At 37.9% G+C, this 24,890-nt stretch overlaps 2 protein-coding genes and 1 long non-coding RNA gene across 4 annotated transcripts in view; 2 read left to right on the top strand and 1 right to left on the bottom strand.

Moving 5' to 3' along the window:
- Nucleotides 1–1,451: 1,451 nt before the first annotated feature.
- On the bottom strand, nucleotides 1,452–12,776 carry atl1 (atlastin GTPase 1). Of its 2 annotated transcripts, XM_042500690.1 has the most exons (14): nucleotides 12,610–12,776; nucleotides 10,801–11,051; nucleotides 9,626–9,760; nucleotides 8,938–9,042; nucleotides 7,687–7,737; nucleotides 7,173–7,229; nucleotides 6,789–6,881; nucleotides 6,532–6,670; nucleotides 5,924–6,051; nucleotides 5,060–5,116; nucleotides 4,740–4,811; nucleotides 4,225–4,656; nucleotides 3,327–3,341; nucleotides 1,452–2,165 (listed from the first exon to the last, which is right to left on the bottom strand). In XM_042500690.1, exons 1-14 carry the CDS (start codon nucleotides 12,641–12,643, stop codon nucleotides 2,049–2,051), a joined length of 1,686 nt encoding a protein of 561 aa, XP_042356624.1. In that variant the 5' UTR covers nucleotides 12,644–12,776; the 3' UTR covers nucleotides 1,452–2,048. The 2 variants fall into 2 exon arrangements, with proteins under 2 accessions (XP_042356624.1, XP_042356625.1); XM_042500691.1 differs by lacking the exon at nucleotides 3,327–3,341.
- On the top strand, nucleotides 5,991–10,810 carry LOC121953526. The gene is made up of 3 exons (XR_006106518.1): nucleotides 5,991–6,073; nucleotides 9,653–9,783; nucleotides 10,733–10,810. It is a non-coding gene; the product is annotated as an uncharacterized LOC121953526 (long non-coding RNA).
- Nucleotides 12,777–14,165: 1,389 nt separating the features above from the next.
- map4k5 (mitogen-activated protein kinase kinase kinase kinase 5) overlaps nucleotides 14,166–24,890 on the top strand; it is a 41,509-nt gene continuing 30,784 nt past the window's right edge. The window contains 3 exon segments of the mRNA XM_042500689.1: nucleotides 14,166–14,560; nucleotides 15,171–15,399; nucleotides 20,826–20,883. Coding sequence (XP_042356623.1) covers nucleotides 15,292–15,399; nucleotides 20,826–20,883 — 166 coding nt within the window. The 5' untranslated portion in view covers nucleotides 14,166–14,560; nucleotides 15,171–15,291.

The following is a 24,890-nucleotide window of genomic DNA, read 5'->3' as shown; positions in this document are numbered from 1 at the left end:
AGACCAAACATATAGAGGATCACTGCGTAATTACAAAACTGCACTACAAAGTGAGAGATAATGTCAGCTATGTTGTGTAAACTTTGAGCTATTTTTGTCTTTCCACCCGGTGCTGTTATTTGAGAGTCCCTGATGCAGAAATCAACCTCCAAAACAAAATACAACTAATAAATGTGCCATTGAGTGTCTGCATGTAGCCAGGCTGCAGGAGATGTGAAATCATTTTTTAAAACATGTTTTATGGCACGATACCACTTTGTCACAACTATTAAAACTTTATAAAGTATACCTGGTTTCAGAGCTTAAAGATGACAGACATTAAAACCACTTACCATGCTGATGATGCTTGTCAATTATTTAACATACAGTACATATTTTGGCTTTCAAACATCGCAGGTCGATAGATATTCTTATAAACAGCACTAAACTTCAAAGAACAGAACAATCGTCACGAATGGGGGTTTCACAGATTTGGCTATACTTTGAAATCATCAAATGATGGAGGAAAAAACCCGGGGCCACATGCATAAAACTCTGTGTAGATTCATGACTGAAGCTTTGTGTGCGCACAAAGACAGAAATGTGCAGTCTTTTCGTCACATTTATATGCCGTGTGAACGCCTGAGTCTGTTTATGAATCTCAATAACTGTTGCTCACTTCCGGACCCACAGATAACTATAAATGGATGCAGAAACTCCCTTAAACATCGGTTTGCACATCAATACTTGTGCCGATTTACCGTTAATTTGACCTGCCAGTAAAAAATATTTTTAAGAAAGACTAATTTGCGTGATTGTGTCGCATCAGTGAGATTCTCCCACAGTGCCTGAGCAGCTGTCATTATACACGACTCTGTGTATTTGTAGCATCTGTTTCACTTATTCATCACAGGCAAACCATCATCGTAATAAAATCCCAATCATTCTGACTGGGAATCCACAATACGCCGATTTAAAACATCTCATTTATATCGATGTCAATATATACACTTTTTTTTAGTGATCATGAAGTCTCGTCAGCAGTTGGAGACATGAAATACAATATTTGTCAGTTCATGTAATAATCATATATCGTGCAAAATGAGGAAAATACTTCAACTTACTTAAAAACTTTATGTTTTGTATCTGTTCACATTGTCAATTACAAAAATAAGAATAAATATCTGTTTGTCATATCGGCAGAAATGAGCACGTTGGCCAATACTGATATTTAATTTTAAAGCCAATATTGGCTGATACCAGTGATGTGCTGATATTATCGTGCATCCCTAATTCTAATTATTAAATGTCAGAATGATCAATGATTCATTTATAGCGCTCATGTTGAAACTGACTTTACAAAATGCTTCACTTTATAAAATAAAATTATCATTAACAGAGATAAATGTAAATAAAAATACAGATGAGTTAATCACTTTTAAATACTTAAAAATGAATTATATAAATGCGCCTTTGATTGACATTTTTCAGAACACAGAGCAAAGATTGTAACACGATTAGAGAAATCGGCAAACATCCTTTAAATGTTGTTTTCCGTCTCTCAACTTACATTAAATTTTGCTCTTATCATTTCACCTGCAGCTATCTCCGCTTAAACCATGTGTACGAATGCATGAGGTGTGCACCTTCTCACCGTACATTTCTTCTTTATAAACACCAGTGTATATGAGGGAAAAGCAGTAGCGTGGGTTTTTGTGTGTGCGTACACATTGTTTATGCATTTGGCCCCTGATGTGAAATCAACAGCTGACTGGAGGTTGCCGAGGTCTCCTCTGGGAGAACTTCAGTATCTGTACAGGTGATGTTTTATCACAGACGAAAAGTGAGACGATGATAAATGGCATCCATCGCTTGAAAACAGGCACCCGCTGAGAGGACGCTCTGCCTATACATGAACATTAAACAGTGCGTTATTAGGTTTAAAGTAGTGGATGTATCGGTGGGCAGCGCCACTCAACACCAGAATAAAAGAGTGCCTGATGGGTGAGGATGTCCCTCCTCCTCCTGTCCATCACCAGGAAGTCCCTGCTGTCCTCTGTCTTATCTAATCAGTCTCTCTTCTTGTCCTGCTCCTCTGCGACCTCCTCCACCTGAGGCCCGCCGGGGAAGGCGTGGTGGTACAGGTGCCTGTGATTGGCCGCTACATTGTACAGCTTGTAGAGAGCCTGATGGAGCAGAGACGGATGGTGGTTACATTCAGAGGATTTAAGCCCCTAAAATCACTTAAAGCAACACTTCACCCCCTAAATGATCATTTGTATATCAATTAGTTGCCATATTTTATGCTGAAATCATGATGAAAACTTTTCTCGCATGCCTCCAAGTTAAGAAAAGAATCCAAAAACTTGCTCAATTTAAGTCTTAGGGAGTTTAACAAGTACATCAATATCATTTTCCAAACTTTTACACGACTCCTGTGGTATAATCTACGTCTCATTTATGCAGTCGTATGCTCAGTACTTCCCAGACAGACAGCTCTTTTCTCAACGAGGTAATGAACTGAAAAAGAAACTCATCTCTTCTCTCTTTAAAGCCAGATTTCATTGCCAAAATCTGCAATTTTACCTCGTTGAACACAGGAGCTGCAGGTCTACTGCTGCCTCAGTCAGTTGGTTTGTTTGTGTAATTGTGTGACTTTGTTGAATCCAAACTAACCCTTTAAAACGCCAAAGTGACACAATAACAAACAAACAAACAAACGGTCGAGGCAGTGGTAGACCAGCAGCTCCAAGCGTCAGCATGGTTCATTTACTGTTTTTATCGGATGAGTTTTACTTTTAGTTCATTTCCCCGTTAGAGAGAGCTGTCTGTTTGGGGAATGACTGAGTTTATAATTGATTAAATGAGACTTGGATTACACTGCATGAGTTTTTTTTCTGAATTTTTAAACAAATGTTTCAATATAGCGTGGCTGTTGTGAAACCTGGACCTCTATGACTTCAATTCATCAAAAGTTTCCAGTTTTCGGATTCTTCGTTGTTCACTGTGAGTAGATGCATTTCTTATTTATTTATTTATTTATTTAAACAAATTCAGCATATCAAGGGATGACTACCTGATACACAAATGATCATTTTTGGGGTGGAGTATTCCTTTAAGATAATGTCGGTATAGATATACAGTTGTACAAGTTTGGGAGCAATGTGGATGGTGACAAAAATAGCCCACAATGTGACTCATAGAAGTTTAAAGAACAAATGTGTTTCATATTTATTTGCAAATTTGAAAAAGAAAACTTGAGACCATCCATACTTTCCCAAAATATACTATTTTATGTTCATTATTTCTGTTATTTGCACTATTCCCAGATAGATTTCTCCACTTACCTCATTTGTGCTCCCCTGCAGAGGCATTAAAAAAAATACAAATATAGTGTGAGTACGTTCATGATTATACAGCATGTGACATGTTCAATAACAGTTTATTATTGCTGTAAACTGATGTGGTCTTATTTTCTCTACCACTGATTTAAAGGAGACTGTCGCCCTCTGGTGGTTTATAAATACCATCATGACAGTTACTCAGAAATACTGATATGCCCTGTAGTGTGCAGTATTTGTACTTTGTTTTTGTCTCTGTTAAGTGTCTTTGAGTATTGTGAAAAGCGCTCTTTATATAAAATCTATCATTATTGTTGTTATTATTATTTTTATTATTGTCATTATTATCATTATTATTATTTTAACACCTGGATCAACATCACTTTTCCTGTGCTGCGTTTGGACGCCTTTCACAAGCATTTAAACCTCTGAAACCTGAGAAAACTGGCTTAATTTCTTTCAAAAACATGAGAAAAACGTCAAAGAGCAACTTGGCATAAATGTCACACAAATTGCAAAAAGTTTAAGCAAAAGGTCTCAAGGAAATGACTTGGAACTATTATTAGATATAATCTTTTAAAAAAACAAAAATCAGGAAAAATATCCTGTATTTCTTCTTCTATTTATTCTCTCTATATATTTTATTTTAGCACTTTCTAAAGCTCATTTTCTGTGTGATGTAATTTCATCTGCATGTTGTGTGTATCCATGTTTATTTTGGTTTGTCTGTATGCTTCTGCACATTTCAAAGCTTTTACATCTTTTTGTGCAGTTTGCAAAGACTCTTGCTGGTGATTTTGCATTATTTATGAAGTGAAGTTGGTGAGTACTGATTCAAATATTGATTAAGCCAGAGACAGATTTATTCCTGACTTCATTAATGTTTATGTTTTGGTTGATTTACCTGGTCCCACAGTGCACCAGCCACCTGGTCGATGACGGCGCCGAGTTCTCGGTATTCCCCGGAGTACCGGATGTAGGCCCAGGTGCAGAGAGTGATCAGAGCCAGGCCCAGGATCATGTTACACAAGCTGGCAATGATGTCCACGCCCACAAAGCCTGTGATGCCCGCAGCCACGTACATGACAAAGATGACCACGAACAGGGTGGCCGGCGTCCGGGCTGCGTGGAAAATGTTCTTGGAGTCATTGTGCTTGATGTACTGGACAAACACCTCGTCAATCTCTCCCTCCAGCTGCTGCAGGTAGCGCCTGCTGAACTCCTCGCCTCCCATCTTCTTCACACCCCGAAACACCTGCAGGGCCTCTTCTCTGATGGCGCTGTGTCGGGTCTGCAGCTCGCTGGGGGCCAGGAAGGGCCGGTCACCCCCACAGACCTGAGGACAGAATGAAGAGGGTCACTGAATAAAGATTAAACATTCAGCGTTACAGGTGATTTGAAAAATTCAGTTTCACTTACCTCTTCCATTTTCTTGTTGTACAGATCCTTTGCGGCTGCGACTGCTGCCAAATTATTCGCCTCTGCTGTTGCCTGAGAGGAGGAGGATGAAAACACAGTCATCTTTTATTTTAAGGTAATATAAGATAAAATAAGATGAACTTTATTGATCCTGTGCAGCGATATGTCTCATAGCAGCACAAGTACAAAAACTTAGGACTCGGATATAAAAAATGGTTCTAAATAATATATACAGACATAAATACTAACGTTAAATTTTATTGAGGCAAAAGCAGTAAAGGAATTTGCAATGTAAATGTAAGAAGATGGAGAAAATGTACCTGCAGCATAGATTTTGGATGTGGCAGCTCCTCACCTTGGTAAATTTTGATGTATGCCTAAAATAAACACATGGATGAAAAACAGCATGGAAAGTAACACAACCTGTAAATTAAAGAGGAACTTTGGTATTTTTCAACCTGGACTTTATTTTCCCATGTTTTTGTGTCTTAGTGAGTAATGGGAGTGACAATTTTGGAACTGGTCCAGTTTTACACTTAGAAATCATTTAGGACATTTGAGCACCGTCAATTTACGTCCACTAAAAGTGCGTTTTTGCCCCTGACAGACTCAGATTATTATTCTAGGTGTCCGACAACAGACTCAGAGAAAGACCTTCTTGTTAAAGAGTAAGATTCTTATTGTTTAAAAAGAAACAGCCCTAAAATTGCTTTCACCAATCCTACCAGACTTCATTTAAAAAAAAAATAGTGGTTTTATCATTGTCAAGTCAATTTTATTTTTAAAGCTCATCAAAGCCCATCACAAACCTGCCTCAAAGGCCTTTACAGCATACGACATCCCCTCACCCTCAACCTGTTGGTGGCAAAAAAACAAATATTTTTAAGCCTGTGTCGCTGCTGCTGGCTCATTTAATACTGAACCAATCTAAAAAAATGTTAGGGTCCAGGTTGACAAACTCCAAAGTTACTCTTTAGGTAATCTAAATTTGTTGGATTTAATTACTAACACATAATAAAAGGACATTATGACTACGTCCAGTGTACAGGGACAACACAAACAGGTGGATTTGAGCTGACGATTTGAATGTAAACTTTTAGCTTTAAAAGAAAAAAAACAATATCAGTGGTTTGTCGTTTTGTGAGTTTCATATTAACATGTTTTTTTGTCTTTTTTGTCCTGACCTTGAAATACTCCAGCAGGCCTCTGCAGGTGATTTTGCTGCCGTTGATCTCCTTCACGTCGATGTTACGAGGGCTGAGAAGCCACGGGACCAAAATCCTCAGGTTGTTTATGAACTCGCCGTCGATCTCTAGACGCAGAGGCAAAGACTGGTGAGTGTGTACAGTGTGTGTGCGCTGAAACTCAACAGTGTTTGCTCGGTTATATTCGGTTTCTGGTGGCATGTGTGGAAGAGCGGGACATAAATGTGAAAGATTTAGCAATTCAGAGCAGCAAACAGCTTTTTTCCCCCTGAGCTCTCCAGTGCGCCACCTGCTCCTGCACAGTTCATAACTACTCTGCAGTGGCTGCAGGGTTACATATTTACACTTGTTTACCTCTGAAATTCAGGCCATTGTTTAGATTTGTAGATACATGTTTATGATTCTTTGCAGTCAGGTCTTCTAAATTTTGTAACCGGTCATGCTGTATTCAAAAATGTCTATTTTATTTTTTTTAAATGCCTCCATTTCAGACCTGCCTCTGATGATCCCTCACAGTCAGAAACCTTTGACAGGAAACTTTAAACTGCTCATGAAATACTGAATTTTGTAAGATAGAGGAAGAGTACCCATAATTCTTCCATCGAAGTTTGGGTTGGTGGCGACCTTGAGGCCGGGATGAGGCATCAGGAAACAGGAGATGTTGGTGAAGCAGGAGTGGATGTGTTTACGCACGTTCTGCAGCTCCTCGTGCTGGTTCTCTGAGATCTAAACCGCAAACACGACCACAAGTCAAATTTGAAATGCGCATTAGTTTGTTTTAGTCCACTTGATATGAATCTGGACAGCGATTGTTTAAAATAGCATGTTATCAGAGACAGCTGACCTTCAGTCTCTTCTCGAGGAACTTCATGCCTCCCTCCTGTCCGTAAGGAAACTCGTAGGGAAAGCTCCAGTCTCGAACCAGGAAGATCATTGACTGAGATGGAAAAAAAAGCTAACGTGATGCATGTCAGCGGCTATCTTGTATGTTCAAATAGTGCATACAGATAATTCACAGTATTTTTGAGTGACACACACTTTCAAATAATTTTCGGTATCTAAACTTTTCTTTGCTCGTTACATTTCTGCTTAAAACAAACCTCAATCCAATATCTTAAGATGCTGCAAGCAAACACCAATAATAGTTTTAAATGTCATTTCCTGACATTTGAATGCAATCAGCACACTGTTGCAAATCCATCCAGCCAGCGAAAATGATTTGTAGTACCTGGAACGGTTTGAGGAAAGTCTCCTCCATAGCTAGTCTGCCGTACTCAGTGAAAAGCTGAAATAAGACAAAATGAATAAAGATGTTAAATGTTAAAATATCACAGTTATCTTTTTAAAAGATCTAAAGTAAACTTAAAAAGTAAAAGTAAACTTAGAAAGGTAATTTCACTTGTCATTTTTTGTAACAACTTCACAAAATTAAGTATTTCAAGTAATCTTAACACGTATGTGTAAAGTAAACATAAAAATAAACATTTATATTTACTTTACTTTTTCAAGGTAATCAGTTTCCAAGATTATTTTAAGTTAAGATCAACTTGTCAGATTTTACGGTGTAAGAAATTATATGGGCCAGAATTTGGATTCAGTGATATATTCATATTTATTCATTTACGTTTGTGAAAAGGCAAATAGCCAAATAATAATATGCATCATGTCTGACCAGCAAAAGGTTTCATATCTGCACTCTCCTCTTTGAGCTCTCCGGTATGGATCAGTGTCGACAGCGTTACCTGCAAGTGCTGAAGGTCGTCCTCTTGTACGTTCTGCGAGATGTTGTAAACCTGAAAAAGACCGTTCATTCACAGTTGAACTTTTTTGAAACAGATTTTAAGAGTACGTCCACTAAATAGATTATTTTTGGTATGTGAAACTTGAAGAACAGTCAAAGAACAAAAAATATTAAAGTCTACGGCCACGTTAACGGCTCTGTGAGTGTTAGTGTTTTCAGCTAAAAGCTAATATCAATATATGCATCTTAGTGATTAAACTTAAAATTAGGAGGAGATCAGGAGGATTTCAACCCCTTTTGTCTGGAAATACTTCCAAAATTGAGGATATTTTGAGTTGTGATGTGATGAAAAACATTACAAAATACATACGTAACATGTTTTAAAGCATCACTTTGTTTATTGATATAATTTATCAAGTATGAAAAACAATCTCATGTCTCTGCTGAAAAAAGGTCTGTTAAGTCCATGTATTGTCATTTTTACTATTAGGCAATTTCTGCATTAAGATTCTTTGTATAAAAAAAAAAAATGCATTAAATATTCTAATTAAATTTTTATTTTTTGTTAAAGTGTGCATTCAGTGTAGAAAGCCAACACTGATTTTTGTGTGTGTTTGGAGCCTAATCTGACTGGGCTGTAAGATGAGTATTGCTGGTTTGTGGGCTTTTACCATCTCAGTCTGGCATATTAGCATGCTAATATTTGCATATTACAAGGCACAAGGTAGATTTATTTGTCATTTTTCTCAACGTTGTTTAAAAAGAAATGATATTAAAGTTGACCCTAAATCTTGCTACATCTTTTTGCCATTGAAGGAGGAGTTGAGGAGTAAACAAGTGTGGACAAATTAAAAATTTGTGCGTACAATGGCACTAGATGCAAAATAAATGGATTACAATTCTTCCTTGAATGTGTTTACAAAATTTCATCTAATAGTTCTTGAGACATTTCACTCAAAACTACAATGTCAAACTCCCGGTGGCATTAGATTTCCATAAAGTTTCATAAAAATATTCAGCGTTCCCAGATTCCCAATTCAGATGAATTCCAATGATTTAGATGCTCCGTGACTTTCCTTCTGCATCCAGTAGTTGAGATATTTCAGTCTGGATCAAAGCTGTACAAACCGACCGCCTCTAAAACTCCCCTGCGAGCTTGATTAAATATGCAAACCTATATTCATTCATTAACATAAATATGCACGGCCTGCACTGAAGTGCAGATGGGTCAGACGGGTGAAAGTCACTGTACCTGCATGGAGCTTATCATGGTGCTCAGTGCAAACACTGTGGCTGAGTCCCTCAGAGTCGACTGGCTGTCAAACGTGCCCTGTGTGTCCATTAGCAGCACAGCCACCTGTGAAATGAGACAGACGAAGACACTGACATGTGCTGCAAGGTAACCCTTCTCATGAGGCTCTGTGAAGTGAGCTGTAATGGAGTGTGTGAGGGATTAGAGAGATGCAGGAAGTCCTTCAATGTACGGAAACGCAGGCAGGAAGAATGGGCAAGGAAGCAGCGAGATAATCTGGTTTTGATGGAGATTTAAATGGAGAAAAGATCTTGAAAATAGCCAAAAGTTCTCAGATTTAACAAAATAAGCACAATAAATAAGGATGAAATTTAAAGCTGACAACAGTAGCACTCCTTTTTTTGTCTGCCGCCTACTATGCAGACTAAAGATGAGAGACATTTGGCTTGTGCAGGAGTAAAATCAGCTACTTATAAGAGTCTAAATGCGAAAATTGCTTCTTTAAAGTGTGTTTTAACTAACTTCTATGTGTGAATGTGTGTGACTACGTGAATATAAAAGTGAGGAGCAGACCTGTTGGCAGGATGAATAAAATATTTTTTAAAGGTTAATAACGTATCTCTGTCATATTTAATTAGATTTCATTACACCTTGTTGCACTGTGATAATCTACTCTCCACTGCTTCACCTTTCTTCCGTCGGGCTTGTCCACCAGGAAGACCTCGCTCCAGATCTGGATCCCGGTGGTCTCCCTCTCTGAGCCCCCCCTCCAGGAGAAGCCGGTCAGAGGCTCGTCTGCATCTCCGAGCCAGCCTTCAGATGCCTGAGCACAGCCGGATCACAAGTGTTAGTGGATTTAAATTTGTTGTTTTCATTCTAAGTGTGGGATGCTTGGTGTGATTGTGGTCTGCTGCTTTTCTAGCTTGTTGACGGTCACAATAATTACAAACAAAAAAGAAATATATTAGAATCCATGCAAACCAACCCATCCCAGTACCAAAATATTTAATAGACATCCTTTTAACCTCAAAAAATGAGTCTAAAACATATATTAGATTTATTTTCCATTTTTGTCCATTATTTATTTCCTTTAGTTTGCAATTTTTCTTCATTTATTTTCATTTTATTATTAAACCAACTGAATTTGTTTGATTACTTTATGTACCGCATCTTATTTATTTTAAATGTTGTCTTTTTTGTCATTGTGTCTCTTTTTGCTCATTTTTTTAGTTATTTTGTGTCTCTCTGAGGCCATTTTGTCTTTTTGTTGTTTTGTGTCTGTTTGATGTCATTTTGTGTCTCTTAGTAGTCATTTGTGTGTCTTTGTGGTTATTTTGTGTCTTTTTTGTCATTTTGTTTCCTCGTCATTTTGTGATTTTTTGTTGTTTTGTGTCTTTTTTTGTTGTCATTTCATGCCTCTTTGTCGTGACTTTGTGTCTCTTTGAGATCATTGTATCTCTTTATGTTCATTTTGTGTCTCTTTGCAGTTCCTTTACATCTCCTTGTGGCCTTTTTGTGTCTTTTCTTAATCAGTGCCTATTAATTGAAGTGACTTTTTGCAGGTGAGGGCCAGAGGGGCTCTGACACCTGTGTCCTTTTAGTAATTCATCCATATGACCAGGAAGGAACTCAAAGTGACCACAAAAAGACAAATAAATCCCACAAAGTAATACAAAGGAACTGCAAAAAGACACAAAATAACTACAAAAAGGGGAAAACAACCACAAAGAGACATGAAAAAACATGAAAAATAGGCAAAACTACCACAAAGTGTGTTTGTCTTGCTCCTCTGTAGGAGTCTGTGCCCAGGTCTCTCTCGTCTTAAAACCCGCCCGTGACCCCGTCACCTGCACAGACACGTACGTGGTTGTACATGTAACGCAGCATGAAGTCCATGAGGAAGGACTTGCCCTTCCGGAAAGCTCCGGCCACAGAGATGGCCACCACCTCTCGGTCTCTGACCTCCTCGGCCAGCAGGATGCGACTCAGCGCAGCCTCGTCCAGCTCGAAGGTGTGGTCATCTTTGACCAGCAGTACTTGCACAGGCCGGGCTCGTCCGTCCGGCTCCTCCTCCTCTGAGCTCCAGTCATAGACATTTTTATCACTAAGGGACCCTGGAGGACAAATCAGAGGGGGGAAAGAGACCTGAAAGACGGAAAATTAACTGAACATATTTTTAACTTTGAATATGGTTGCATTGATGCAAAGAAATGATAACGTTGCTGATATTTCCTACTCGTAATGAGCTCTGGAAAGTCAACTAAAATGTTATTATATGAGTGATCAGCCAGAACTTATTCCCAGCGATAAGAGGCAAACGTAGTGGTCCATTAACGGGACGAAACAGGAAAGTTGAGTCCATTACTCCTTCCTGTTTGCAGCAGATCAATAGCATCGCCTGCAAGCTTGTTAATACTAATAATGAATCACGCCATGCTAGCCATCCCATCTGTTTGTGTCCAATGAGATCATGTGCATTCAGAGCTTTTTCTGGCGCTTTCCTGGCAGTGACTCAGTGTGTTTCCAATCTCTGCTGTCTCATATAGAGCGTGCAAGCTGCATGATCGTCCTGATGCACAAACCCCATTCATGATATGTATGCTTCACAACAAACTTGTGTCTGACTATGTATGTTCTGCACAAAGCACAAAAGGATTTTTGAAAATACACACACACACACACACACACACACACACACACACACACACAGAGGTATCACTCCATCCCATCTGTGAGGCTGTGATGCTAATTTCCAGGCTGTAATTGCAATTTAAGCATGACTGTGAGTGTCACAATGCCACTGTGACAGATTAAGGAGTAGCAAAATTTGGGAGCGTGCTAAAAGATTAACGCAGGGTGCCAAGAATGCACGGTGAATAATTTAAGCAGGAATCGGCCAAGGTTTCCCTCTCAGGCCTGAAGAGGACTGTCAGTTTGACTCTCCTGCAAAGGCCTCGGCACGAGCCTGTGGCCAGTTAACCAGATCATGTTGCTGCTGCTCTTAAAGCAAGACGTCAGAAATCCTGTCTGCTCAAAGTGGGTCAAACCAGATAAACTCTCTAATGACAAATAGCAGCATTTCCTCCCCTTTTCCACAACCTTGATGTTCAGTCATTCAGTCCCATTCTCTCCTCCCTTTTGGCCTGTGTTTAAAGTTAGAGTGATGTCAGTGGCAATCAGAAATCATTATAATCATGGTGGTGGAGGTGATGATCATGATAGCAGTCAGGATAAAGATGATGCTGATAAGCTATTTACTGATGCAACATTACATAATTTGATGCCAGATGCACCACACAGCATCATAAGAAGCTCAGTGTGACAATAAAATCAGAAGGTTATTTTCAGGCCCGTTGGGGCCTGGACACAGTATTTCCTGTCACTGAAAACATTTTTTCCACGTAAGATTTTAATAGTAAGAAATATGATATGCTTGATTGACCGACATCCACGCATTGACAAACATAAAAAAAATTTTATAACCATCAATTTCATGAGATATAATGAGGATGAAAATAAAAATGTTCTCGAAACAACAACAAGCCCTTCATGGTGGAAAACAAACATCTAATTGGCTGCATTGCTTACACCCTCGCCTCGGCAGCAATAAGAAAAAAAATATGTATGCGCGTCAAGGAAAAGCATGAAATTATCAAATGTACGTACACTCACCCCAGCTGTCTCTGTCTTTGCGGTGTTTCGCCATAATGCTGTCCTGATTTCCCCTCTGTTTATCCGTTAATGTGCGACCCTAGTCGGTAGTCATTGGTGTCGAAGGGTTGGGAGGATGCCCTATCTCCACCAAAACGATGCTCGCATCGCAGGAGGATGATGGAGCTTTTATTCCCAGCGTCGTGCAGGGGTCCGTGCATGCAGCCAGGGGGCGCTGTTGTCTGTTGTTGCTGCCCTGCGTGATGTTGCAGCTTCATAATGCGGGAAAAAAATGAATGTGGTTCAGCGGATATTGTGTTAGAATAAGTGAAACCGCCGAGAATGTTAAGTATGGTTGTTCCAGTTCATGTCAAGTCTTTTTTCATCGAGACTGCTGTGAAATGATGCTACCAGCTTCCGTCAATAGGTGGCGATAGATACACGAGAATGAAACAAGTGCTGCCTTCAAGTACTGTCGTGAAAATGTGAATAGATTTTTTTAATTGATAAAGTGTTTTTTTTTTTATATAAACAACAATGCGCATATCAATAAAATATAGCAAAAATCAATCAAAAAACATATTTGGCATGTATATAAAATAGACACAATTTGATATGCAAGATAGCTAAAATAAAACAAAACAATACATTTGATTTAAATAATCAAAATAAACTGCATTGTCAGAGTGGGGAATATTTATATATAAATTATTATTTAAATTTTAAATCATTATTTGTTGCTTTTTTTTCAGGTAATTTTTGGCCTGAACTTATATTTATCTGTCACTTCTTAAAACCTATTTATATACAAAGGCTTACTCTTACCTTTTATTTTATTGATTGTTTTGTAGTTTTTAATTTTGTATTACTTAATTTACTTTTTCTAGTGTAGCTCCTTTTGCCCTATGTTGGAATGACTTTAGAACTACTTTTATTTTTTTTTTTTTCATATGTCTATTGTTTTTTTTTTGTTTGTTTTTGTTTTGTTTTTGCAAGGCACTTAACAACTTTATTTTGAAAAGCACTATAAAGATAAAGTTATTATTATTATTATTATTTATTATTATTATTATTATTATTATTATTATTATTTATACAGCACCTTTGAAAACTGCTTTTACAAAGCAGAAATAGGATACATAGATGCTAATACAACAACAGAACAGTCTTATTGAACAATATGAGAAGAAAGTAGGGTAGAGTCGGGATAAAATTAAAACCAGAGGACAAATAATGCAAAATAGGATGAATAGTGCCTAAATAGCATCAATATAAAAATAATACAAAGAAATAGCCCCAAAAAACAACAACAGGAAAAAGAAAAGCAATCAAACCAAATTCTCAAATAGACAAAACATAAATTAAAAAGATAAATAAATGAAAGATAAAATAAAAAGACATCACATAAAAGCAAAACAATGGATAAAAAATGGATTTAGAGAAGTGATTGAAGTTATTATTATTGTTTTTGTTCTTATTATTATCATTATCATTATTATTGTTGTTGTTGTGACGCTAGACATTTTGCATTGTATTGATTTTTTGTTAGGTTTTAGATTTTCCGAGGAGCTCGTGAACGCAGCACCAGGATCCAGTGACTGCGACTCCACAGAGATTAGCAACAACAGACTGTTGCTTTTACGGGTGATTTTTTTTGGGAGAATAAATTGAAGAGTAATACTTGACGTTATTAATCTACTTGACCGTTTCTATTTTACACGATGAGTACGAGTCTTCTCTAAAACTGACAGCGGAGGGAAATGACATGTCAGCGGCTGAACTTACCGAGACTGTAACGTCCGCGCTGAAGGAGACGGAGTGAACAGCAGCACAACTTTATTACTGTTTCCTCGATAACAAAGGGGGACGCTTTTCTGCGTTTTTTTAGTGCCATTATTCGACGCCATAGTGCCGTCAAAGGACCCGAAAAGATTTAAAATGGAAGACGTCCACGGTGTTTGCATTGTAAAAGGTACGGACGGTTGAAGTTGGAGCCAGGGGCGAAGCTAAGTTAACGTTTGCTAGTTAGCATTAGCTGTTAGCTGCCTGGATGCTAAGCCCCCTAACTCAAGCTGGACCCGGACCTGGCTATTTGCTGGGGTGACCACGGGGTATATGCTAACGTTGGACACATAATGATGGTATTTTAGTGACAGGAATGTATTAAAGTAACTTTAATTTGTGTGTTAGTTTAGGTTAAGCTGTTGTTGTTTGACAGATGTCACTGTATATGTCAGGATGTATTTTCTGTTGACGCACATACATAGATATTTGTCAACTTTTTGCAACCTTAATAACCGTTTTTATAACTTAATTCAGGTCTATTTAACACGTTTCTATTTAAACTTCGCTTTCGTGACACATATGGAGAATACAACAATCAGAATTTAAAAGGATATTGTTAAAATGGACTGTATACAAGACCCTTCACAGAGATACCATTGGTACTTTTGAGTAAAGATGAACATCATGACTATATCAATATCTTTTTCATTTCTCTGACACTATCTATGTTTATTATTTACTTAATGTATTGAAAACAATACCTGAGTTATAAATAAAACCTTATGTGTCTCTATCAGGACATGGAGCCAGGAGAAGGACCGTCTGAGCAGCAGTGATTAACTTATCAGGATCCTCATCAAGTCACCGCCACCAGATTGGATCAACTAAATGTAAAGGATCGTTTGGTGTAAAGCTACCATGGATATCTTCCCCCGGCCAAGCGGTGAAATCCAGAGGAGAAACCCTCAGCATGACTTTGAGCTCATTCAGAGAGTGGGAAGTGGCACATATGGGGACGTGTACAAGGTACAGTGTAGTTTCCCACAGCTTGTCATTAGAGCTGGAGATAGCTCGGTTTACCATCACACGACTTATTGACATAATTGAAGACAGAGAGTTGTTTGTCTTTTAAGTCATGATAACATGTGGCCAACACATTTGACAGTAGCTGTTGAATGATGGCCAAGTTCTGCATCTCGTCCGAATTTCAGAGAACCCGAAGACTCTTCATTTACTGTAATGAATGACAAACGCAACAAATTCTCACATTTAAAAAGGTTTAACTAGCAAATGTTTGACTCTTCGCGATAACTTGCTTAGTCCAAAACCCAAAGACAATTCATTTACTAACATAAATGATGAAGTAAGCAGCAAATTCTCTCTTTTAACGTTTGACTTTCAAGATAAATTGCTTAATCGCTCAGTCTATAATATGTCAAAAAAATTTGAAAAATGCTTGTCACAATTTCCTCCAATGCAAAATTACTTCCTTAGTTTGCTTCTTTTCTTCAACAAATAGTCCAAAATCCAAAGACTTCTCATTTACTAGTAAATTCTCACATTTAAGAAGCTTAAATCAGCAAATGTTTGACATTTTGGCTTGAAAAGAAAAAAAAATCTCACAATGAATTGATTAATTGCTCAGTCTAAAATGTTGTAGAATAGAATGGCCATGAATTAACGCGCCAAGTAGTTCTCATTAATTACTTAATTCATGAATTGTCTTGTAGCATATCATTATTTTTCTTATGTTATATGAGTTGGAGGTCAATTCCGGTCTTGCATTGTGTTGTGTATCACTGCAAGTTAAACTGGAGTGATAGACAGTTAATTAGATCAACAGAAAAGTGAATCTGCAATTAACGATAAATGCCAAATTTGAGGATTTGCAACTTTTTGTGGTCACATATGACCATAAATGAAATATCTTTTGGACTGTTGGTCAAACAACTCGAATCAAGAGTAAAATTTGCAGAACAATAAAAATAGTATTTGCTGCAGTATTATTGTTTTTCTGGTTGAGCAAGATGCATCTCAGTTAACTGAAACAATTTCCTGAACTTGTTTTACCGTTTGGGCTGAGTTAGATGAACAGTTAATGCTTGTACCTGCTTGTCCATTCCACTCACATCACCTCTTGTTTTTACTGTGGAGACCACATTACCCATCCCTGGTCTAAATCAGCAGTTTTAAAGCAGCAGTGGTCATTCCACAAAATAGATACAATATAGGATATTCAGTAGAAATACTCATATTTATCTAAAATAATCTTAAATAAACTAAAGAAATATTAAGGTCTACAAATTGTCCTCATTATTATTGACATGGTGGATGGTAGTGTGACGATTCTGTCATAATGATACGTACATATTGCCATAATATTTTGACTAGTGTGGAAGAAGAAGGAACCATTCATATACTATATTTATTTGCTGCCTATAAACGCCCTTCCAGTTTAACCCAATTATTTTTAGTTTACTCAGACGAAATTTGGTAAGAGTGCAGTCTTTCACTCACAGACAGCAACACATTTGCAGTCATTCAAGAGTCAAATAAACTGACCGAACTGCCAAAAACAGGCCTGTCCTGGAGTCAGAACATTTTAGTCAGCAGTAAAATTAAAATGATTGACAAAAGAGTTAAAATTAGTGCGTAAAATCGAAAGAAAATGTTGCTTTTAAAAAAAAAAAAAATTTAAAGATATTTTTAGGGCGTTTTGCCTTTAATTGACAGGACAGCATGAGTGTGAAAGGGGGAGAGAGAGAATATGACGTGCAGCAAAGGGCAGAGGCCAGAATCGAACCCGCGGCTGCTGTGGTGAGGACACAGCCCCTAAACATGGGGCATTCACTCTATCCACCGAGCCACCAGGCGCCCCGAAAATGTTGCTTTATGGCAGTATTGTTATCAAATGGATGCAATTTTAGAGTAAAGTTACTGTACTGTACTGCCTTCCTTGGTGTAGGTTGAGTGTAATACGCACACTTTTACATTAATTAATTTTATTGGTGATAGTTAAAATAAAATGCTGATACTGATAATCAGCAAAATGCCACATATCAACCCCGATAATCGACCAAGCCGATAATCTGTCTACCCCTACAAGAATCATGGTATATTCTGAATTGTCATGTACTAAAGCGACGGATGACACTGTGCTCCATCATTGCACTGAAAGTTTCTCCGAGTTATGAGAAAAATGAATCAAGTCTACACAGAGACAGTTTAACCAAACAAGATAATTTATCTACGTTTTCCCCACTGTCTGTCAGCTGTAGGGAGGTGTGTTTTGCTGGAGAGTTTTTGTGTTTATCCATCTGCCACAGATAAACAGGCGACCCATCTGATCCAGAGTGTAATAGCTCAGGCGGCCTGTCATGGTCCCTCTCCATACAAAGCCTCTCTGGCCAGCCCCCACCCCCAGACAGGCCACCGGTGGAATGCTGCGCCTGGTATTCTCCCACAGCTCGCAGGCTGAGGGCTGCAGCGGGCTGAAATATGATCAGGCCCCTGTCTAAACATGTGTTTCTCTATGGGTGTGTTCTGGGCCGCACTGACAGCAGAAACACCTCAAATTGGGAAAAGTCCTCCTTCGGCCTGCTGTGCTCAGTTTACTTTTAATGGACGCAGCAATCCTGGCTTTCGGTGATTTGTTATCGCGTTATATTCATTTGAGAATCACATATTCTTGCTCTTTTTAATGGTGCAGGGTCCCCATGGTCATGAAATCTTTGGAAAAGTTATGAGATTAGAAAAATTGTTTCCCCAGCAGCAGTGATTTGGAAAAGTTTTGATTGTACCTTGTTTCATACCTTGTTTTTATTTCTCACTTTCTCATTAGTTACTTATTTATTACTAGGTTTTACAAAACAGAAATAAAAACACAAACATAATTAACAACAGAAGGACAAAAAACCAGAAACAAATAACACAATTCCAAAAAATATCACACAAAATGTACTGATATCCCAAAATTTACATCATTCTGCTTCCATATTATTAAACATTTGTTAAATTTGCGTTACCCCTTTGACGGATACACATCTATTCTTTATGTTTTTCCTCGCCCATGTTTTTTTAAACGCACGTATTCCCCTTGTTGTCAGAGAGGTGTGCAGGCAGGCCATTTTTAAACTACTTAAAGTCATGGAAATGGGATAAAATATTATGGAAAAAATATGATAAAGTTTTGAAAATTCATTGTTCAAAATGTCTTTGAACCCTCCTGGTAATATTAACTAATTTATCTTCATTATAATGTCATTCCATTGGCTCTTAGTGTAGTTAGTTGTTGTTTTTTCCCTTAATTTGCCAGAAATTTAGGTTTACTCCACATTATGTACCAGAATCCTACTCTGTTCGTGCCAAAAAGCTTAGTTTGTATAAGTAGATGAAATACCACTAACGGTACCTCCAAAAGCTCAGTTATGTAGTTGAGTGGAGTACTGATACTGCAGTAGCTCTGCCTCTGCCTGAGCATGTGCCAAGATGACAAAGAAGGAACTAAGAAATCCTGATCATGTCTGTAACTTTTCTTCACTTTACTAACAGTATTTGGTCGAGAGTTTTAAATATTTTTTGATCCTGTACACCTTACTATGTCCTGACAGCGTGCAAGAACTTACTTTAAGTTGTTAAAAGTTGGATATAGAACAATTTTCATGCCTATTGTCAAGTCAACATTCTTTCTACAGGTAGCTGAGCTCAGATCTAGACATCAGGCACACCTGTTATGTCCGACATGGTGATTGATCTTCTGTCAGATGTGGTCTCTCCAGAGCTTTGTTACATGCTAGACTGCACCTTCTTCCTGTCAAAGGTTGCTCGAGGTTGTTAAAGCTTGTGTTGTTTGGTGCATAACATATTTGAGCAGCCAGTTCCTCTTTCTGGGCTTAGTTTTCAGGTTAGCTTCAGCTACCTCAGGAAATGTAAAGATAGACACAAGCTAAGAGCAAGTATTGGATCTTTACTTAAACACGATGGAGAGTCACTTGAAATAATGTGAACACATGAATACTTGTGCAAGACAAAAGCATATTTTTGTAGAATAGTTTTCTATTATTTGTTTGTGTCTATGCACTTACTTTCAGCTGCAGAACAAATAGAAGCTGTGTGTGGTATTCTGTTTATGTGTGTGTGAATCACCAGCACATTCCCTGTGTGTGTTGAAAGGTGGCCACGCTCGAGGGTTTTATGGTTTACGGTTGATTTAGCTGCTCGTCCCATCACTTCACTCTCAGGGATTAGGGAGCATCCCGTCTTGACCTGGATTTGGAAGTCACTGCAACCTACTTTAAGATGGAAATTTTCACAAATGATGAATGGAGTTTTTTGTTTGTTGTTTTTTTAATATTCTGCCACGGAGAAAAAAAAGTACCAAAGTGTGACAAAGGGGAAAAAAAGCAAATCAAGAGTGAGCAAAATTATGCTACTTTAAGACAGACTAAATCTCAGGTCATCTACAGCAGGGACATTTAAAAGTTTAGACTTTCTAACATTGCTTGTGATGCTTGTTTAATCAGACTTCAGGTCAGAATTAACTTATCAGTTTGGCATTATTACAGAACATAAAGATGCTGAATTTGTGTGATGGAGGTGCTGCCATTTATATCCAACAGTCAAATGTTTTCACGCCACTTCTCGCAGAGGCGGGAGGATCACCCAGATGACGTTTATTGGTTAAATGCTTATGTAGGTCAAACTGTAACTGACCAGAATACAGTAACCTGTTATATAATGTCCAAGGCTGCAAGTAACTGTTATTTTCATCAGCAGCTAATCTGTTGAGATTTTTTTCAATTAATTTTCTAGCTTTAAAAATAATATTTAAAAAAAAAAAAAACAATCACAAGTTCTAAGAGTTAATTTTTAAAAAAGCCTTGTATTTTAACTGACTTCTGCCAGTGGGCCATCGTGATAAGAGGGATAACTATATGTTAATTCCACAACAGGAGAGACTGTTTTCTGCCATGATATGGAAAAATATATACTTATACATCATTACTGGCAGTTGGCCAAAATTAGCTGGAAATGATTGTACATCTGCAGAAAATCCAGTATTGTGCAGCCCTACTGTTGATCATTTTCCTCAGTTAAACAGTTAAACATTTGGGATATAAAATGTCAGAAAATGTTGAAAAATGACTTGTTTTTTTCCAACCAACAGCCCAAAACCTAAAAATATTCAATTTACTATCCAATAAGAAAAACAGAAAGTGACAAAACCTCACATTTTAGGACCTGGAACTCCAAAATGTTCAGTTTTCAATGTTTTTTATGGAAAAATAACTTGAATAAATTAGCAAAATAGTTGCCAACCTACTATTCTGTAGGTCAACTATCCAAAGTACTCGTTTTGTCATAAACATTTGGAACAGAAGTTTTGATTAAAGCAGTAATACAAACAGTATTGTTATAGGCCTTGCTGACCATCTTGCTGTTGTGTCTTTCAGGCTCGAAACATACAAACAGGGGAGCTTGCTGCTGTGAAGATCATTAAGTTGGAACCAGGTAAGAGTGATTTTCTCATTATCTCAGTTTTCCTTGTCACAGTGAGGAAAAAATGTGTATTTGTAAGAGCTGAAAAGTAAGGAGAAGTCTGGAAAATAATTCTGATACTTCCCAGGGTTTTGAATGAATTGCACAATAAATACTGAAAAGGCTGAAAAGGGAAAAAAGTTGCACAGTACAACTGATCAAAAATGTATGTGTTCATAGACCCAGTGTTTAACATATTTGGACTTTTTTTAAAACATGAAATGACGACCTTTGGTTTGTAAATGGCAACAGTCCTGCAGTTATTTTAGATATCTGATAAATTATCGTAAGTGGTGTGATATTCGATCTTTCGTGTGAAGAAGGAGAGGAGGACATTTGTGACCGTGCTCAGCTTTGGTGTCTGTGGCGGTGATGACCTAGTGACAGAGTTAGTGCGATCCAGATTAGTGGGATTACATAGAGGGCTTTGTACTGCCAATGGCCAGACTGAGCCCAGATGATTACCAGTGAGTGAAGGAAGAGATTCACTCCTGTTTGTTTTCTCTTTCATTCATCATGGCACTGTTTGTGTTAGTCTGGAAGTGAGAGGATGTGGGGATATTCTTATCTGAGATTTACATGTTTCGTTTTCCTCAGGTGACATCTTGTCCTGGTTCTCAGCTGCAATGTCAAACGATCTCTTTGTTGTTTTTTCTAAGCTTTCTAATAAGTCTGTAGTAGTCTTGAGCTCTTTTTATGGCATTTATATATTCTGCTGGAATAGGGGAAAAGGGGGGAATTTGTGTGTTTTTGTGCATTTGCGTGTGTGTGTGTGTGTGTGTGTGTGAATAGAAATAAATCCTATAAATTCTATAAAAAATAGAAGTAGAGATAAAAGGGCTGCAATTCATGATTATTTTCATTCTTGATAAATTGATTAGTTATTTCATCTTTAATATGTCAATATGTTTTGTCTGAGTAACAATCCAAAACTCAAAAGATATTTAAATGTAGAATTATAGAAAATAATACAGAAAAAACTGAAAAACTAAAAAAAAACTTGAAACTGAAATGCTAAAAGATAAGTAAAGAGTAGCAAAAAAATCAGAGAAACTGTGAAACTAGGCCTAGTGCACAGCTAACGATTAATGCATGTTAAACTGTTTTAGAGTTTTGTTAAACTTTAAAACGATGAATTGTCTAGTCAGAAATGTTCCTGTACGTGTAAGTCGGTTGCAAAGCTCTGGGCAGGTTATCCTATCAGCATCTTTAAACACTATTCATACAGTATCTTGTCTGTTCATATTTGCTCTTTTTTTTAGATGGAATGAGGATTTAACCCATGCCCAGGTCATCCTGTTAAAGCAGGACTCTCTTTTCTTTACCCCTTCCTTTTTGCAAGAGTCACTCCTTTCTGTGCTTGAGGTAAACAGCTTTGGGCGGACCACAGAATCAAACAGGTTTGACCAGGAGTGACGCTGCGAATAAGTCAGGGGCAGACAGAAAAAGGAGTGGTGAAACCTTCTGGCTGCAGGGGCTAGAGGGCACAGAGCAGGTTAATCTGATAAGTTGGATGGTAAACAACTATTTAAGAACAAATTAGTGTTGGCATTTACTCTCTGAGCACTGAGGGAGGATGGAGAACAGAGAGACCTTTTCTTTTTTTTGTCTCTTCCTCCCTGCAGTGTCTCCTTTTGCAAGCCGTTGGGGTGTGGAACAATGTCTCTCATCTCCTCATGCAGTTACATTTATACTCGAAAAGCTGCTCCGTCACAACAGAAGCACTGACTTTTTAAAAGGTTTTTAAACCTCCCTGTATGGTGCCTACTTAATGATTAGTTATCCATTTTCAGAAATGTATTCAAAGATTTAATGTAATGTGTAAACTGACAGCACATCCTTCAGATCATACTGGTATGGGGTTTAAAATTGAAACTTGAAGCTGTGAGTGAGGATGTGTATATTCAAAGAGCAGAGGGAAGCGCTCAGTCTGAGAGGAAGTGGCTACACTCTTAGGCCTCAACTCACCAAGACGAAAGATTGTGTTATGTTTTTTTGTTTTTTTTAAACCAAGCTGAGAGTCATGTCACTGAAATTATACTTGCTCACATTTTTGTGGCTCCCTGCATCGTTTTCTTTGTTGACAAATGCTGAAAATGTTTGTGATCAACTGTAGTTCCTCCTGTGAAATGACTCTAAACAACACTGTAATTAGAAATACAGTAACATCCAATTGCAACCTAATTAATGAGTCCCAAACAGCATGACCTTTATCAACCATTATGTAGCAAACAAAGAAGATTGTAAAAGCACTAGCTTCTGTGAGACCGAGATATTCAGTCCATGCCGATTATGCCACATAAAAAAACTTTTATTTTTACAGAACAAAGGGGTTCAAACTGAATGATTGGCACTTTATAGGCGCTTGCGCTTACTTATTTTATTCTGGTTATAGACCTGCAAAGCATTTGTAACAAGCATAATAAAAAGACTTGGACATCATGAGCTTGTAGGAATAAATTACTGAAGCCGGGTCTCCAGCATGCAGAGACAGGACTGCTGCAGCGGGCTGAGCAAATGAGAGAATTCCCATGAAGGGAATTTAAGTGGGAAGTTTGAGTAAAAAAAGTCAAGTTAATAGCAACATCTAAAGCTAATCCAGTTTGATGTACACTGCACTCAGTCTTTCCATATACATCTCATGTTCCTTTTGAACAATCAACATCACACCTGTGTTAAAGATAGAAAGAAATATTGTGTGCTATGTATTCTGCTTATATTCTGCTTTTTCGTTACTTTTTACAAATCAAATGGAAAGATCAAAATCTGCCTCTTTTCAGTAGGATCAATTCGCTGCTAATTTTGTTATTTTCGATTTGCTGGCAAAAGATGTTTCCATCATCAATCAGCCGTCCTCAGATGAGCCCTCCATCGGTGTCTCAAGTCTCGATCCTTCATGCATCTGGCTAGCTTGCCATTTTTTTCTGCTCCTGCATCTTTCTTTAGGACATCAACATATGTTGATGTGGGATGTCCTTGTGAGCAATGTCCATGTGTTGGCTCATGGTAAATTTCAGTATTTCTTAACCTGAACCTGACCCGACTTTTTCAACATTGTCGAAATGATCTAAATATTCAGCCATGGCACTGAAAATCTTTTAGAAAACACTAAGCTACACTCACTGTACTCCAACACAACAAACTCTTTCCGGCACTCCTCTCTCCGACGAACATTTCCACTAATGTTTATTCCCTGCAACAAGTCACGTCTCACAAGATTTCAGTACGAGACTTCTCCTTCAGTGAAACTTGGTCACAATATCAAACAACCAAATGTGCAATTTCTTTTCACTTTTTTACTTTCTTCAGAAGGGTTCTTTCTGTCATGCTATCAGACACTATAGTAACAAGCTGAACCTGTGAATGGAAAAATGAGCATTTTTAGTGGATGTGAATTGATTGGTCCTCGATTGCCCCTAGGGATTACAATGCAACTTGTTATACTGCTGCGGCTGCAGCACTCTCTCAATACTGGACCAATTTAAAAAATGAGTCACTTAGACACAAAAACATGGAAAAATAGGATCCAGGCTGAAAAATATTGAAGTTACCCTTTAAGGCTTTCATTTTTTCCATCATGGTTAAAAGAGTCTTGTTATTGAGACAAAGTGATACCACCTGACACTTACATTCATCTGATGATTCTGTTTCATGTAAAGAAGTATGATGTTTCTAATAAATACATGGCCACAGTCACTAGATATGCAGATACATAGTTGTTGTTCTGTTATGTAGTTTAGGTATTTAATGGTTGAATTATCTCAAGCCTTTTGATGTCACTGAACACAGATTGGTAGCTGAGGTTTACTGGTTTGTTGTTTATCGGCTTGATCGTTTTGCACGTGTTGGCATTCCAACCAGACTTTAATTCAGACGCTCACGTGAGAGGGCCTAACCCTCCCAGTCAGACTGGAAACTCGACTGCTCTTTTCACTGAGTAAGAACTTTGTTTGTGCGCTAAAAAAAATGTCCTCTGTGGT

This window comes from Plectropomus leopardus, chromosome 14 (genome assembly GCF_008729295.1).
Source record: "Plectropomus leopardus isolate mb chromosome 14, YSFRI_Pleo_2.0, whole genome shotgun sequence".
NCBI classification, from domain to species: domain Eukaryota; kingdom Metazoa; phylum Chordata; class Actinopteri; order Perciformes; family Serranidae; genus Plectropomus; species Plectropomus leopardus.
The sequence above is the reverse complement of the archived record's forward strand: the minus strand, read 5'-3'. Positions and strand labels throughout refer to the sequence as shown.

Excerpts from the sequence above, each read along its gene's own strand:
- atl1 (XM_042500690.1), bottom strand. The coding sequence starts at position 12,643 with ATGGCGAAACACCGCAAAGACAGAGACAGCTGGG. Across the intron at positions 9,761-10,800 it reads TGCGTTACATGTACAACCAC|GCATCTGAAGGCTGGCTCGG; the intron begins GTACGTGTCTGT and ends GGCTGTGCTCAG. Across the intron at positions 6,052-6,531 it reads CTTCGATGGAAGAATTATGG|AGATCGACGGCGAGTTCATA; the intron begins GTACTCTTCCTC and ends CTCTGCGTCTAG.